Consider the following 18,609-nt stretch of genomic DNA (forward strand, 5'->3'; position numbering starts at 1 on the left):
TTTCCATTAGGTACTCTCTATCAGGTTGAGGAAATTCCCTTCTATTCCTATTTTGTTGAATTCATTTTTATGAAATAGATGTTGGATTTTGTTGAATTCATTTTTATGCAACAGGTGTTGGATTTTGTCAAATGCCCCCCCTCACATCTATGAGATGATCATGAGCGCCTTCTCCACATTCTATAAATATGGTGTATTACATTAATTGATTTCCATGTGTTGAACCAACATTATATTCATGGAATAAATCTCACTTGATCACCATGTATGTGCTGTGCTGTGCTTAGTCACACAGTTGTGCCAAACTTTGTGCAACCCCATGGACTGTAGCCTGTCCAGCTCATAGGTCCATAGGGTTTCTCCAGGCAAGAATACTGGAGTGGGTTGCCATGCCCTCCTCCAGGGTATCTTCCCAACCCAGTGATCGAACCCAGGTCTCCCGCATTGCAGGTGGATTCTTTACTGTCTGAGCCACTAATTCTGATTCTTTTCTTTCACCATCTGAGAAGTGTCATGCCAGTTCCTTCTGACCTCAGTGGTTTCTGATGTGAAATCCATGTAACTCAGTTTTCCCCATACATGAAAGATATTGTTTCTCTCTTGCTGCTTTCAAGACTTTTTTCTAGGCCTTTAGTTTTCAGAAGTTTGATGGTGGTGTATCTTGATGTGGATTTCTTTGGGCTTATTATATTTAGGATTCACTCAACTTCTTCAATTTGTACGTTTATATCTTTTGCCACACAGAAAACTTTCAGCCATTATTTCTTTGAATACTTTCCAGTCCCACCTTCTTTCTCCTGTCCTCTAGCACACCAATGAGAAAAATCTCAGCCCTTTTGTTATATGCCCACAGGTCCCCAAGACTCTGTTTATTTTTCCCCCTACTCATTTGGGTCCCAGCCACATGTTGTAACCAGCCCTGTATGGTTCATGGTCTTAATGTAGTTCTGTTTTCAAAGACTTTGTAATGTTATTCAGTTTGGATTCTTTCCCATTATAGTTTATTGCAAGATTTTGAATATAGTTCCCTGTGCAGTTAGTAAGCTCATATATGATAGTATGTATCTATTAATCTCATACTTCTCATTCTCCTCCCTTTCCCCTTTGGTAACCATAATTTTGTTTTCTATGTACGTATGTTTCTGTTTTGTAAATAAGTTCTTTTTTTTTTTTTTAAGATTTCTCATATAAGTGATATCATATACTTGTTCTGGAGAACAGAAAAAATGGAGTCTTTGCCAGCAGAGCAAAGTAGATACTCTACACTATTACCATAATGATTTAGGCTAGATGTCTTGTGATTGGGGGACAGATTGTAACAGATGTGGAGGATTTTATAATTATAGTAAAGGGCTTCCCAGGTGGCACAGTGGTAAAGAATCCACCTGCCAGTGCAGGATACATAAGATATGTGAGTTTGTTCACTGGATCGGGAAGATTCCCTGGAGGAGAGCATGGCAATTCACTCCAGTATTCTTGCCTGGAGAACCCCATGGACAGAGGAGCCTGGTGGGCTACAGTCCATGGGGTTGCAAAGAGTCAGACATGACTGAGCGACTAAATAACAACAAATACTCTTTAATACATGAATTTAATCATCAGTCCTTTGACCTAAGAGGAAAACACTTTTCATGGAAGACCCCTAAGGATTCCTATGCAGTACAAATAAAATGCAGAAATATTTGAGAACATAGTTTTGTGCCCTGGATGGGTCAATAAAATAATGCATAAATTGTTAAATGTGAACTAAGAACTTTCTGTAAACATCAGATTAGGCTCTATTCCCTGTCAGAGAATACTGACTTTGATTTGTGACTCCTATCCTCACTAATAATGCTTTTTTCCTCTTACATACATCCTAGCCTGGATTGTTTTACATCATTCTATAGCAGTCAATATGGTTATTGTACAACTTCATTTTCAATGAAAGCCAACAGAAAATAAATCTCAAACCTATCCTTCTGTCTCTCTCTTTCCGCCCCCCCCCCACATATAAAGGAAAATCATTAAAAATAAAAGAAACCAATTATACTTAACCCAGTCAAATCTTGGCAGTTGACATGTAGAATATTTTAAGACAGAAAAAGAGAGCAGCAGAAATGGAGGAAAACATTGCTTCATAAATTCCTTCAAAAATTAAAATGCAAGTTTGGATAGTAATCTCCACTTACTGTGTTTTGTGTGCATGTGGGCATGCACATGCATGTGTGTATGTGTGTGCATGTGTGAATTATCATATGGAACCTCAGAAATCTCTAAAAACCTTTGTGTAATTATCCCTCACAGAATTACCAAACGGATGGGTTTCTTCCACAGGAACTGTTGTGATTTCTTAGTTTTACTCCTTGAGAGATGATTTAGAAGAGATAATTCTTCTCACAAGATAAAATACTATGTATTCAGTTCCCACCTTATCACTGAGCTTGTGCTATGAAGCAATTCCTACAATATCTGTAGTTCTAGGAGACCACAGAAAAAAAATTTAAGCTTTCAGTTAAACCAAGGGGTCCCTAACTAGGTGAGGAAACAGGCCACACAGCAGCAGGTGAGCAGTGGGTGAGTGAGCAAAACTTCCTAAGTATTTACAACCTTTCCTCATTGTTGCACTTGAATTGTCTTGAAACCACACCCCCCTACTCCTGCCACCCTGGCCCAGTTCGTGGAAATATTGTCTTCCACAAAACCAGTCCCTGGTGCCAAAAAGCTTGGGGACTGCTGCTCTAGGCCACTGGTTCTCAAAGTGTAGTCTAAAGACACCTGGAGTAGTCCCTGAGATTCTTTTAGTGGGTCTGTATATTATTAATAAAAATATTTTAAATAACAATATTAAGATGATATTGCCTTTTCCATTTAATTATCTAATGAACGTACAGAAGACTTTTCCAGAGGCTATATGACATGTGATGAAGTCATCTCTCTGATGGATGTATGCTGTTTTGTTCTTAAATTTTAAACATTTCTAAGTCTTCATATCTAATGTAATTAGTAGCAATAGATATAACCCACATCTAAGCACTTTTTGGTGTCCTCAATAGCGTTGAAGTGTTTGGATGTCTTAAGACCAAAAAATGTTGCAAATTTCAGCTCTAGCTAGACTGCATTATTCCTATAATTCTCTTCTTTCTGATAGATCCTGTTGAAACAAATTTTTACCTAGTGACTATTATTCTTTCTCATCAATGTGATGATTATATTTCTGAAGAAGATTGACCAAAATTACATCAAAAGATCTAAAAACCAAATGAGTCCACGTTGTAACTTGGGGAAGAGAGATACCATACGAGATGGTCTCTCTAAGGTTTTCCTTACTAGAAAAAGGGGAGGCTTTTGTTTCATGTGATGATGTGAGGAGACAATTTGAAGTTTGTATTGGCACAATATTATTCTGCTGATATGAAATGAAATTCTGATAGGGTGTCAGGCATGTTCATAATCTCAATGCCATCAATTTTAAGCCTGAAGGCCCAAGAGACGAGCAGTGTTTAATACATCATCCCTTGTTAAATAGCAGCCACAGAGTTGGCGGTAGCCTGTGAAGGATTCCCTGCCATGTAGGACACGCCAGTTGTCTATAAATAGGACCTGTGAACAGGAAAAAAAAAAGAGAGAGGAAAAATACTCAGAACAAGTGCAGACCACAGGAATCATAAATCAGAAGAGATCATTTAAAATAAAAATTTTAGGTTGTTCTCTGATTACATTTAATGAGTTTTTTTTTTTTTAATTTTGAGATTAAGTAAACATTTGACTCCAGTAATCTTGCCTAGAAAATTCCATGGAGGAGCCTGTTGGGCTACAGTTCATGGAGTCACAGAGTCAGACACGACTGAGTGACTTCACTTTCTTTCTTTCTTTAAACATGTGACAACTAGGATGTGCATAGCTCTGTATTAGGCTAAATGGAAATAACAAAGGCAACAGTAGATAACAGGCCCTGTATCTGAGGAGGTTATATTTCTTGAGTAATTATTCTTTTATCAAAGCAAACCAGATCATTGGTTTCTTTTGTTCTTTTTAATTCTCTCTCTCTCTCTCTCTCTCTCTCAAAGAGTTAAACTGTTTCACTGTCTTACACTAAGCTAGAGATATTCTTTATCCAGAGGAAATATGAAGAGCCAAAAAAAAAAAATAAAATAAAAGGAATCATGAAGTCAGATGGACCCTTAGGGACTATCAAGTTTAACTCACTCATGATACAAATAGAACCATTGATGGGTAGATACTCGGGGGATCCTGCTTCTGGGTCATTCAGTAAGTGAGTGGTAGGACCAGGGCCAATACCCAGGACTCCCTCCTTTTTTTTCCTTTGTAACATTTTGACTCATATATTCAATAAATCCTCACTCTTCACTGCTTACGTGACGTCTATTGAGCTTGGCACCCACCTTGCCAGGCTTGAGTTTGACCCAAAACTCATTCTCAGGCCTCCTCAACTCTCTGGTTAGAGTCCGGTGTGCTGTATACCAACGATGGACAACATCATAAGGTATGGTATTTATGACAGCCCGGTCATAGTTGTTGTACCTAAGGTGAAATTGTGAGAAAGAAAGATTTCCCCCAAAACATATTAAAACATCTGTTGCTGATGGGGCAATTTTATATAAGGCTTTCCCTATATTCATTACTTGTCCATTGATGATGTGGCAATAATAAGCTAATGTTCTCTCAAGACTATAAGATTTTAAAGAAGAGTTCCACTGCCTGTTGACCATATTTATTTTTTCCTTTGAAAAATCTGAGGGTAGGGGATAGAAGAAAGTTCTAGCTGGTTTCTACCATCTTAAAATATTATGTTTTGTTTGTTTTTATATATATTTTGGCCACGTCACATGGCATGTCTTTCACCTCATCCAAGGATAACTGTGATACCATCATGACTTCTGTCACCACAGATTAGTTTTGCTTATTTATAAAACTTTATATAAATGGAATACTATAGTATATACTTTTTTGTGTCTGGCTTCTTTCATTTAATGTTATATTTAGAAGATTTATCATTATTGTACCGCATGTCAATAGTTCATTCATCCTTCATGTTGAATAGAATTTTATTGTGGGACTACACCACAATGTATTCATCCATTCAAGGTTTCCCTTGTGGCTCAACTGGTAAAGAATCTCCCGGCAGTGTGGGAGACCTGGGTTTGCTCCCTGGGTTGGGAAGATCCTCTGGAGAAGGGAACGGCTGCCCACTCCAGTATTCTGGCTTGGAGAATTCCATGGACTGTATAGTCCATGGGGTCACAAAGAGTCGGACATGACTGAGGGGCTTTTGGACATGACTGAGGGACTTTCACCCATTTATCCATTCTATTGATAGACATGTAAGTAATTTCCAGTTTGTAACTATTACAAATAGTGCTGGAGGTTCTGGTCTATAATAGAAACAAATCTACAGTTACACAGAGAACAATTCCCTATGAAAGAAATCTGGAAACTGAGTGACTCCTACATATTGGTGAATGAGAAATAAAAAAATATCAAAATGGATAGGAAAGGCTGAGACAACTCAATAATGAAAAGACAATCCAGTGAAAAAGTGGGCAAAATATCTAACTAGTTACTTAGCAAAAGGAGATATATGAATGGTCAATATGCACGTGGAAATAAGCTCAACATCATCAGTCACCAAAAAATACACATTAGAACACCAAGGAGATATCCAGTATAATGGCTACAATTAATGACTGAAAACACCAAGTATTAGCAAGGATGTGGAGAAGCTACAACTTTCATACATTGTTGACAACTGTAAAATGGAACACATGCTTTAGTAAAAGTTGCTAATGAAACTAAAAAGTCACGTACTCTATGATCCAGCAGTTCCACTCTTAGGTATTTATCTGTGTGAAATGAAAACACATATCTATAAAGATAGTTTTACATGAACATTGATGGCAGCTTTATTCAAAATAATCCCAAACAGGAAACAGCCCAGGTGTTTATTCATAAAAGAATGGATTTGTTCCAGGATGCGAATTTCTAGAACAGGCAAAACAAATCTATGGTGGTAAAAAATAAAAACAGATGTTTCCTCTCAGTGTGTGTGTAGGGTTGGGCTGACAAGGGGTATAAAGGTACTTTCTGTAGTGATGGTAATAGTCTATATCTTGATAGACATTTGGGTTACATAGGTGTATGCAGTTTTAAAAACTCAGCAAGTGTATATTCAATATTTATACCAACATTGTATGTATATACATTGTATGTATATTTTATATCAAAATTAAACATCTGTAAACAAATATTGAATTTTAGACTTAAGGTTATAAATGTTGAAGTACATTGGGAGACATACCTTCAAGGTTTTGTGCAATGTATCAAGAATAAGATTAATTTATAAACAGAAGGATTATAATGATTCATGTCAATGTATGGTAAAAATCACTACAATATTGTAAAGTAATTAGCTTCCAACTAATAAAAATAAATGAAAAAAAATAAACAGAAGGATAGAAAGATAGATAGATTCATAATAAAGCAAGTATGTGCTGCACTGTTCTTAGTTGCTCAGTCATGTCTGACTCTTTGCAACCCCATGGACTGTAGCCTGCCAGGTTCCTCTGTCCATGGGGATTCTCCAGGCAAGAATACTGGAGTGGGTAGCCTATCCCTCCTCTAGGGGATCTTCTCCACCCAGAAATTGAACCAGGGTCTCCTGCATTGCAGGTAGATTCTTTACCAGCTGAGCTACCAAGGAAGCCCACACAAGTATAGCAATATCTTAATGGTAGAATCTCGGTGGTAGGTATACAAGTTTTCCTTGTAAACGCTTTTAACTTTTTTGTATTTAAAAGTGTTCATAATGAAATGTTGGGGAAAATATTGAGCACCTACTCATTGTTCTAGGTAATTGAGACACAAGAGATGACGGAGGGAGAGTTTTCCAGTGGAGCTTATCCCAGGGAAGTGATTTAGGATTTATGTAGTTCCTACCACAATACAGGGGCAACAATTTATTTTTATCTTCACAATTGTGTGTGAAGGAGCAGGCTTGAAATGAGTGGAGATGACAAGTTCAGTTTTGCATATGATGTGCTTTATGAATGTACAAGATACTAGGTGGCAATATACACAGGTCAGGAGAAATGCATAAATCTGGACAAGAGTCAAATGTTGTGGTTATCATGCCTTTAGGCACCCTAGCTGTTTGATCACTGAGCACAATTTAATAACTGTTTTTGTTTTAAAAGCATTTTCATTTTTAAATGCCATGTGAAAAATCTGCCCCTCCAATCTAGTGTTCCTAGGCTGTTGGCCTATTTATTATTCTATGGGAATTTTAATAAGAATAGAAATAGTACCAATAAAAAGCTATGGAATAGCAATATTAAAATGTGACAGATATAGGATCATAGGAATTTTCATTACATTAGAAAACTAATATCTGGCAAATATATTACATTGAGGGATAGTTCTTTGGTACTCACCTGATCATATAGAGCTCTTTATTCCATGGGTAGATATTTAAGACTGGTCCAACCCCAATCATGTGGTTTTGACATTCTCCAACATTTTCAATATATTCATACTTCAATGGCACTTTACTGAGGAGTTCAAATTCCTCAGGTGCCTTTTGAAGTACCTTTTCTGCTGCATAGAATCCATCAACTAGCAGTGTCCTGCCACCTGTTCCTTCATGCTTAAGACAGTGAAACACTTGAATGCTAAAGAAGGGAAAAATTAAATTACTCTGTTCAGTGGAGAAAAGAGAATACATCAAACTTTTAGAAAAAAAAATGATTACTGATTCTACTTGTGTCATTTTCTTTTCATTAAGAAATAAATCTCATTTCCTAATTGTCTTTCAGTTGTACTTTTTTGTTTACTCTGACATATTAATGCCACTAAGGGTTCCTTCTAAATATATTTAATATGTTCTGAAACCTATATGTGTCAGACTTGGGCAATACGGGCATGAATAAGATATAGTCTCTGTTTTAAAGAAGCCCATAGTCTATCTAGAAGAATGAACCAAGTAAGTACTGGTAAAATATGATAGGCACCATAATAAAGTTATATACAAGACAGTGGATCCATAAAGAGAGGAAATTATTACAGTGGGGTGTTGTATAGATAAATTTTCTGAGATGTGGATGAGAATAATTCTGCTTAGTTTTAAAGAACGAGCAAGGCTTGGGCTGAAATGAGACTGAGGTGAGAAGAGGGCATTTCAGGCAGGAAAAAGGTATGACCAAACATATCAATGTAGAAGAGCAAGGTATATTCAAGGAAGAGAGTGAAAATTTCCTGTTGGCATAGCACAGAGAATCACAGGATTTTAAACTAAGATGCAATTCATGTCAATGTATGGCAAAAACCACTACAATATTGTAAAGTAATTAGCCTCCAACTAATAAAAATAAAGGAAAAGATAAAAAAAATCCAAACAAAAGACAAAAAAAAAAAAATTAATAAACTAAGGTGCGAGATTAACTGGTGAGAAGCAAGATGACAAAAACATGAAAAACAACGTGGATAACTGAAACTGGAGAGAAAAATACTGAGAACTTGAGCTTATAGAAAAGAGGACACATCTAAGAAATAAATGATTAGATGTGGAGGATGAAGAATAGGCAAAAATCTAGAATGACTGTAGGTTTTTCCCCTGGGCAACTTGACAAGTAATAATGCCCATTTGCCAAGAGAATGAGGCAGATGCATAACTGGATGGTAATAAGGGGCTGTGAAGGGTTGAGGAAGGCGTTCAGTTTAGGGACATTTTGAAATAATTAATTTACATGTGACTGAAAAATTAATAGGAAAAAGCAAATCAATTATTAATGGACTGGAAACCTAAAGTAATAATTTCAAATTAACAAGGGAAAAATAAAATCAATAGTAATTAAGGAAAAAAAGCAAAAATAAGGAAAAGTAAACAATGAAGTAAAATAAGTGATAAACATAAATAAAGGTAGGAGGAATAAAATCAAGGAGAAAGTAGGGTAAATACAATTAAAATGAGGAAGGTCAGTCCTGGCTATGTTAAACTTTCTGCAAAATTTCTAGGTTAGGATTATTTAATAGCCATTTGAAGATGTTTATCTTAGAAGAGAGGTAGATTTTGTAGCTGTCTGTGAAGTGAAGTGAAGTTGCTCAGTCGTGTTCAACTCTTTGTGACCCCATGGACTGTAGCCCACCAGGTTCCTCCATCCATGGGATTTTCCAGGCAAGAATACTGGAGTGAGTTGCCATTTCCTTCTCCAGGAGATCTTCCTGACCCAGGGATTGAACCCTGGTCTCCCGCATTGTAGGCAAATGTTTTACTGTCTGAGCCACCAGGGAAGTCCTGTGTGTAGCTGTCTGTAGGTGATGGCTAAAGCCAAGAGCATAGAAGTCATTTGGAGAGATAATTTCAAGCAAGAAAAGAAGGAGGAGAAAATCTTGAGGAACAATAATATTTATGACACAGACAAAAGAAAATAAGACAGCATAGGAGACTGAGGAAAACTGACTATAGATGTAGAAGGAAAACTAGAAAAGAAAGGCTATTCAAGAAGAGGTAGAGGTTAATGGCCCCAGGATTCAAATAAGATAAAGACTTTAAGGTACATACTGGTGATTGAAATAAGTTGCTTGCTGGTGACTTTGGAGAGAGTAATTTTAATTGAGACGTGGTTGGATAAACTAGCTGACTACAGGTTTGAAGAGTGAATAAGAAATGAGAATGAAAAGATACTGAATGTAGATAATTATTTTAATAAGCCTGACTGTGAGGGTGAGGAATAAGGCGGGGCTGTAAGCAGAGGAAGACAGAGTCAAAGAAGTGTATAAAACTAGAGATTTAAGAACTGAGAAGTTGATAGGCATGAGAAATCCCCGAGGAGGTTGGAAAGAATGAAATCCTGGGCAAAGGTAATTTTAGAAAGCATAAGGCATAAAACGATCATGATGATGATGACAATGGCTAAAATGATAAGAACAATAACTAGCATTTATTGAATGCTTCATACGTTCCAGGAAGTATCCAAGTGCTTTAAATACATCATGTAACTTAATCCCTGTGTGTGTGCTAAGTCGCTTCAGTGGTGTCTGACTCTTTGCGACCCCATGGGCTGTAGCCTGCCAGGCTTCCCTATCTATGGGATTCTCCAGGCAAGAATACTGGAGTGGATTGCCATTCCTTCCTCCAGGGGATCTTTCCAACCCAGGGATCGAACCCATGGCTCTTACGTCTCCGGCATTGGCAGGTGAGTCCTTTACCACTAGGGCCACCTGGAAGTCCAACTTAATCCCTAAGCAATACTAATGGGCAGGTTTTATTACTAGTCCCATTCCACAGATGAAAAAACTAAGGCACCGAGAGGTTCTTTTCCAAGATCACAAAGCTAATGTATGTTCCAGCTGGGATGTAAATCCAGGTCTGGTTGATGCCATAGCCTGAACTCAACCACTCTCACTGCACTGCTGATGTACTTGGCTCTCCCCATTGACTAGAAAGGGTTAAATTAAATGCACAGCCAACTGGGTATCTACAGTAGTGGTAAGGGAGAAAACAGCTAGTCAGTATTTGAACCTCAATTCCTGTCCAACTGTTTCTCATCTCATTTCCTCATATTCTTCTTTCTGTATCCCAGATAATGAGAATGCAGAGCTGTGGGAGGTTTTGTATATCAATAACATTGAGCCAGACATCTAAAAGATGTTTTATTCTTCCTTTTATGAAGCAAACATTCTTAGGTTTCAATACTCAAAGGAAATCGGAGTAACTACAATTAACTGGATATTATCATCCTCTCATATTGTCTTTATGAATTCATGAGTGCACGTGTGCTAAGTCACTTCAGTCATGTCTGACTCTGTGCAACACCATGGACTGTAGCCCACCAGGCTTCTCTGTCCATGGGGTTTTCCAGGCAAGAATGCTGGAGTGGGTTTCCATGCTCTCCCCCAGGGCATCTTCCCAACCCAGGGATTGAACTCACCACTCTTATGTCTCCTACATTGGTAGGTGTATTCTTTACCACTAGTGCCACCTGGAATGCCCTTATGAATTCATACTTACACATGTTTTACTAATATATTTGTGCCTCGGGTTCATTATCTATATGTAGAAGATCAACAAACAACAGAAACAGCAGCAACAAAATAGCCATAGAGGTACCTCTAATAAGTGGCAAATGGTAGGAAAGTTAGGTATGGTATCTATCATATCAAGTAATTACCATTTCTTTTCTGTGATGAGAAAGATCTAGTCTCTGTTAGCTACTAGTGGTGATCATGTCATAGTGCATAACTGTATCAAATCAACACATTGTACAACTCATATTTACACAATGTTATACATCAATTATATATCAATAAAGCTGGAAAAAAAGATGGCGTATATTATCTTTGGCTCAATAGCTACTGAGTCCACACAAGAAGGTTATTTTTTGACATAGAAGAAATAAAAAAGAGTCAACATATAATGAATAATGCAACAAATGAGATCAAAAACACTCTTGAGGGAACCAACAGTAGAATAATGGAGGCAGAAGATAGGATAAGTGAGGTAGAAGATAGAATGGTAGAAATAAATGAAGCAGAGGGGAAAAAAGGAAAAAGAATTAAAAGAAATAAGGACAACCTCAGAGACCTCTGGGACAATGTTAAATGCCCCAACATTCGAATCATAGGAGTTCCAGAAGAAGAAGACAAAAAGAAAGACCATGAGAAAATACTTGAGGAGATAATAGTTGAAAACTTCCCTAAAATGGGGAAGGAACTAGTCACCCAGGTCCAAGAAACACAGAGAGTCCCAAACAGAATAAACCCAAGGCAAAACACCCCAAGACACATATTAATCACATTAACTAAGATCAAACACAAAGAACAAATATTAAAAGCAGCAAGGGAAAAACAACAAATAACACATAAGGGGATTCCCATAAGGATAACAGCTGATCTTTCAACAGAAACTCTTCAGGCCAGAAGGGAATGGCAGGACATACTTAAAGTGATGAAAGAGAGAAACCTACAACCCAGATTACTGTACCCAGCAAGGATCTCATTCAAATATGAAGGATTAATGAAAAGCTTTACAAACAAGCAAAAGCTGAGAGAAATCAGCACCACCAAAGCAGCTCTCCAACAAATGCTAAAGGATCTTCTCTAGACAGGAAACACAGAAAGGATGTTTAAATTCAAACCCCAAACAACCAAGTAAATGGCAATGGGATCATACTTATCAATAATTACCTTAAATGTAAATGGGTTGAATGCCCCAAACAAAAAACAATGACTGACTGAATGGACACAAAAACAAGACCCATACATATGTTGTTTACAAGAGACCCACCTCAAAACAAGGGACACATACAGACTGAAAGTGAAGGGCTGGAAAAAGACATTCCACGCAAATAGAGACCAAAAGAAAGCAGGAGTAGCAAAACTCATATCAGATAAAATAGACTGTAAAATAAAGGCCGTGAAAAGAGACAAAGAAGGACACTACATAATGATCAAAGGATCAATCCAAGAAGATATAACAATTATAAATATATATGCACCCAACATAGGAGCACTGCAATATGTAAGACAAATGCTAACATGTATGAAAGGGGAAATTAACAATAATAGTGGGAGATTTTAATACCCCACTTACACCTATGGATAGATCAACTAAACAGAAAATTAACAAGGACACACAAGCTTTAAATGATACAATAGACCAGTTTGACCTAATTGATATCTATAGGACATTTCACCACAAACAATGAATTTCACTTTTTCTCAAGTGCACACGGAACCTTCTCCAGGATAGATGGCATCCTGGGCCAGAAATCTAGCCTTGTAAATTCAAAAAAATTGAAATCATTACAAGCATCTTTTCTGACCACAATGCAGTAAGATTAGATGTCATTTACAGGAGAAAAATTATTAAAAATTCCAACATATGGAGGCTGAACAATACGCTGCTGAATAACCAACAAATCACAGAAGAAATCAAAAAAGAAATCAAAATCTGCAGAGAAATGAATGAAAATGAAAACACAACAACCCCAAACCTATGGGATGCTGTAAAAGCAGTGCTAAGGGGAAGGTTCATAGCAATACAGGCTTACCTCAAGAAATAAGAAAAAAGTCAAATAAATAACCTAACTCTACACATAAAGCAACTAGGAAAGGAAGAAATAAATAACCCCAGGGTTAGCAGAAGGAAAGAAATCTTAAAAATTAGGGCAGAAATAAATGTAAAAGAGGCAAAAGAGACCACAGCAAAAGTCAACAAAGCCAAAAGTTGGTCCTTTGAGAAGATAAATAAAATCGCCAAACCAATAGCCAGGCTCACCAAGGAACAAAGGGAGAAAAATCAAATCAACAAAATTAGAAATGAAAATGGAGAGATCACAAAAGACAACACAGAAATACAAAGGATCATTAGAGATTACTATCAGCAACTATATGAAAATAAAATGGACAACTTGGAAGAAATGGGCAAATTCTTAGAAAAGTACAATTTTCCAAAACTGAACCAGGAAGAAATAGAAAATCTTAACAGACCCATCGCAAGCAAGGAAATCGAAACTGTAATCAAAAACCTTCCAGCAAACAAAAGCCCAGGACCAGATGGATTCACAGCTGAATTCTACCAAAATTTTAGAGAAGGGCTAACACTTATCCTACTCAAACTCTTCCAGAAAATTGCAGATGAAGGTAAACTTCCAAACTCATTCTGTGAGGCCACAATCACCCTAATACCAAAACCAGACAAAGACACCACAAAAAAAGAGAACTACAGGACAATATCACTGATGCACATAGATGCAAAAATCCTTAACAAAATTCTAGCAAAGAGAATCCAACAACATATTAAAAAGATTATACATCATGACCAAGTGGGCTTTACCCTAGGGATGCAAAGTTTCTTCAATATCTGCAAATCAATCAATGTAATACACCACATTAACAAACTGAAAGATAAAAACCATATGATTATCTCAATAGATGCAGAGAAAGCCTTTGACAAAATTCAGCATGCATTTATGATAAAAACCCTCCAGAAAGCAGGAATAGAAGAAACATACCTCAACATAATAAAAGCTATATATGACAAACCCACAGCAAACATTATCCTCAATGGTGAAAAATTGAAAGGATTTCCCCTAAAGTCAGGAACAAGACAAGGGTGCCCACTCTCACCCCTACTATTCAACATAGTTTTGGAAGTTTTGGCCACAGCAATCAGAGCAGAGAAAGAAATAAAAGGAATCCAGATAGGAAAAGAAGAAGAAGAACTCTCACTGTTTGCAGATGACATGATCCTCTACATAGAAAACCCTGAAGATTACACCAGAAAATTACTAAAGCTAATCGATGAATATAGTAAAGTTGCAGGATATAAAATTAACACACAGAAGTCCCTTGCATTCCTATACACTAACAATGAGAAAACAGAAAGAGAAATTAAGAAACAATTACATTCACCATTGCAATGAAAAGAATAAAATACATAGGAATATATCTACGTAAAGAAACAAAAGACCTATATATAGAAAACTATAAAACACCACTGAAAGAAATCCAAGAGGACACAAATAGATGGAGAAATATACCATGTTCATGGATCAGAAGAATCAATATAGTGAAAATGAGTATACTACCCAAAGCAATCTATAGATTCAATGCAACCCCTATCAAGCTACCAATGCTATTTTTCAGAGATCTAGAACAAATAATTTCACAATTTGTATGGAAATACAAAAACCTCGAATAGCCAAAGCAATCTTGAGAAAGAAGAATGGAACTGGAGGAATCAACCTGCCTGATTTCAGGCTCTACTACAAAGCTACAGTCATCAAGACAGTATGGTACTGGTGCAAAGACAGAAGTATAGATCAGTGGAACAAAATAGAAAGCCCAGAGACAAATCCACACACCTATGGACACCTTATCTTTGACAAAGGAGGCAAGAATATACAATGGACAAAAGACAGTCTCTTTAACAAGTGGTGCTGGGAAAACTGGTCAACCACTTGTAAAAGAATGAAACTAGAACACTTTCTAACACCATACACAAAAATAAACTCAAAATGGATTAAAGATCTAAACGTAAGACCAGAAACTATAAAACTCCTAGAGGAAAACATAGGCGAAACACTTTCTGACATAAATCACAGCAGGATCCTCTATGACCCATCCCCCAGAATATTGGAAATAAAAGCAAAAATAAACAAATGGGACCTAATGAAACTTAAAAGCTTTTGCACAACGAAGGAAGCTATAAGCAAGGTGAAAAGACAGCCTTCAGAATGGGAGAAAACAATAGCAGACGAAGCAACTGACAAAGAATTAATCTCAAAAATATACAAGCAACTCCTGCAGCTCAATTTCAGAAAAATAAACGACCCAATCAAAAAATGGGCCAAAGAACTAAACAGACATTTCTCCAAAGAAGGCATCCAGATGGCTAAAAAAACACATGCAAAGATGCTCAACATCACTCATTGTCAGAGAAATGCAAATCAAAAGCACAATGAAGTACCATCTAATGCCAGTCAGAATGGCTGCTATCCAAAAGTCTACAAACAATAAATGCTGGAGAGGGTGTGGAGAAAAGGGAACCCTCTTACACTGTTGGTGGGAATGCAAACCAGTACAGCCACTATGGAGAACAGTGTGGAGATTCCTTAAAAAACTGGAAATAGACCTGCCATATGACCCAGCAATCCCACTCCTGGGCATACACACAGAGGAAACCAGAATTGAAAGAGACACGTATAACCCAGTGTTCATCACAGCACTGTTTATAATAGCCAGGACATGGAAGCAACCTAGATGTCCATCAGCAGACGAATGGATAAGAAAGCCGTGGTACATATACACAATGGAATATTACTCAGCCATTTAAAAGAAGACATGTGAATCAGTTCTAATGAGGTGGGTGAAACTGGAGCCTATTATATAGAGTGAAGTAAGTCAGAAAGAAAAACATCAATACAGCATACTAACGCATATAAATGGAATTTAGAAAGATGGTAACTATAACCCTATATGCAAGACAGCAAAAGAGACACAGATGTATAGAATAGTCTTTTGGACTCTGTGGGAGAGGGTGAGGGTGGGATGATTTGGGAGAATGGCATTGAAACATGTATATTATCATATGTGAAATGAATCGCCAGTCCAGGTTTGATGCATGGGACAGGGTGCTCAGGGCTGGTGTACTGGGATGACCCAGCAGGATGGGATGGGGAGGGAGGTGGGAGAGGAGTTCAGGATGGGGAACACATGTGCACACGTGGCGGATTCATGTCAATGTATGGCAAAACCACTACAATATTGTAAAGTAATTAGCCTCCACTTAAAATGAATAAATTTATTTAAAAAAGGTTATTTTTCATTCACATTTTCCCTCCAACTTGTTTTAAATTGGATTCAAATTCCTCTTAATACCATAGATAAAGCAGCTGTGTTTAGAATACTGACCCCTTGGCAATATAATTGCAAGGAGATCCTACAATTGCAAGGAGATCCAACCAGTCTATCCTGAATGAAATTAGTCCTGTATATTCATTTGAAGGACTGATGCTGAAGCTGAAACTCCAATACTTTGGCCACCTGATGTGAAGAGCTGACTCATTTGAAAAGACCCTGATGCTGGGAAAGATTGAAGGTGGGAGGAGAAGGTGATGACAGAGGATGAGATATTTGGATGGCATCACAGACTCAATGGACATGAGTTTGAGTAAACTCTGGGAGTTGGTGATCGATAGGGAGGCCTGGCATGCTGCACTCCATGGGATCACAAAGCATGAGACACGACTGAGTGACTGAACTGAACTGAACTTGCAATATAATAACTAAATAAGAAAAACTGTACAAATTCCCAAACCAATGGTTAATAAATACATTTTTGGTAAATTATTTGTAATCACTTTGATAAAAATGTAAATTAAACAAAATTAAGATCCATTCATGTAGTAAGGTAGATTTTCAATCACTTCAAACATTTTTATTCCTATGAATCTTTAAAAATCATCATATTTCTATTAGAAAAGAGATAGTTATGTAAATAAGCAGCAGCAGATATGATCTTGGTTCAAATAAAACAGAAAATGATTAAGAAAGTATTCAAGACCCATCACATGTAATGATCTCACTTTGGAAAATTCTAATCCACCTACCCACAGGGCTCTTGAAAATAGGTGGTATCAGTGTGCCGATCCAGAGCTAGCTTGGTGTATGCAGTGTCACCCCTGGAGAAGTCTGAAGTGAAAAACCACATCCTCCCATAGATGGTTTCTCTGTCAAATGTAGCATAGGAAGGCCTTTTTAGCTATTTGAAAATTTCATTCTTGTCGCTCAAAACTCTTTCCAAAACTTTCTTTATTGACAAATAAAAATAGAACTTTTATCTTTTGGCTCCAGATATCCAACTATAAAGTAAAGAAAATAGTTGAACTCATCACCTGTCTTAACGATCCCACCACTGAGTAATATTCTAGGAAGCTGGGGGGAATAAGTGGAAGGATAATGTAGTCAGAAAACAGGGAACCATCTCACTCTGTTTATGTGTCTGCTTTGAACAGCTTTCAGGTTCACATTTCTGTCCTGCACTCACCTTCCTCACATAGAAAAAGATGTTTTTGGGTAGCTGTTTTTCACCCACCTTTTAGACATGGAAGAATAAAAAAAGAGAAAAGAATAATTTATATTAGCAAGTATTTAGTGAGACTTGCTGTATCACTGTTACTATATATTTCTCCTTGAGATACATACATCATGAGCAAATGATCCAGCATACCATCTGCTACACAATGAACTATATCTGGTTCTTATGAAGTAAAAGGAAAGTACCAACTATGACAAAGTCAGTTTACATAACATTTAATACTACAGAAGATAAACCTATACACTACCTAGAAATTCAATGGAAAGAACTTTGTACTTAAGATCAGAAAACCTGAGCTTTCTTGAATTCCAGTTCTACTCCTTACTAGAAGAGCAATTCTGGTCAAGCCACTCAATACATCTGATCCTCAAGTGCCTCATCATTAGAACAGGAGACAAAATATACACTTATCAGGACTACTATACTAACCAATTAAAATCATTGATGTGAATATGCTGCTTAAATGCTGTACAGTATCAGTTCAGTTCAGCTCACTCAGTCGTGTTCGACTCTGCGACACTATGAAATGCAGCACACCAGGCCCCCATCCATCACCAACTCCCTGAGTTTACTCAAACTCATGTCCATTGAGTCGGTGATGCCATCCAGCCATCTCATCCTCTGTCGTCCCCTTCTCCTCCTGCCCCCAATCCCTCACAGCATCAGGGTCTTTTCCAATGATTCAACTCTTCACATCAGGTGGCCAAAGTATTGGAGTTTCAGCTTCAGCATCAGTCTTTCCAATGGACACTCAGGACTGATCTCCTTTAGGATGGACTGGCTGGATCTCCTTGCAGTCCAAGGGACTCTCAAGAGGCTTCTCCAACACCACAGTTCAAAAGCATCGATTTTTCGGCTCTCAACTTTCTTTATATTCCAACTCTCACATCCATGCATGACCACTGGAAAAACCATAGCCTTGACTAGACAGATCTTTGTTGGCAAAGTAATGTCTCTGCTTTTTAATATGTTATCTAGGTTGGTCATAACTTTCCTTCCAAGGAGTAAGCACC

The 18,609-nt window shown here is 37.3% G+C and overlaps 1 protein-coding gene across 2 annotated transcripts in view; it reads right to left on the reverse strand.

Moving 5' to 3' along the window:
* Positions 1 to 1,572: 1,572 nt before the first annotated feature.
* Positions 1,573 to 18,609, reverse strand: part of TMLHE (trimethyllysine hydroxylase, epsilon) — a 59,506-nt gene continuing 42,469 nt past the window's right edge. The window contains exons 5-8 of one of the 2 annotated variants that reach the window (XM_065915621.1): positions 17,109 to 17,228; positions 7,431 to 7,667; positions 4,386 to 4,524; positions 1,573 to 3,582 (exon numbers count right to left, since the gene is read on the reverse strand). In XM_065915621.1, the coding sequence (XP_065771693.1) occupies positions 3,451 to 3,582; positions 4,386 to 4,524; positions 7,431 to 7,667; positions 17,109 to 17,228 (628 nt within the window). In that variant the 3' untranslated portion in view covers positions 1,573 to 3,450. The remainder of the gene's footprint in view (positions 3,583 to 4,385; positions 4,525 to 7,430; positions 7,668 to 17,108; positions 17,229 to 18,609) is intronic. The other variant, XM_065915622.1, reaches the window with a different exon arrangement.

This window comes from Muntiacus reevesi, chromosome X (assembly GCF_963930625.1).
Source record: "Muntiacus reevesi chromosome X, mMunRee1.1, whole genome shotgun sequence".
NCBI lineage: Eukaryota > Metazoa > Chordata > Mammalia > Artiodactyla > Cervidae > Muntiacus > Muntiacus reevesi.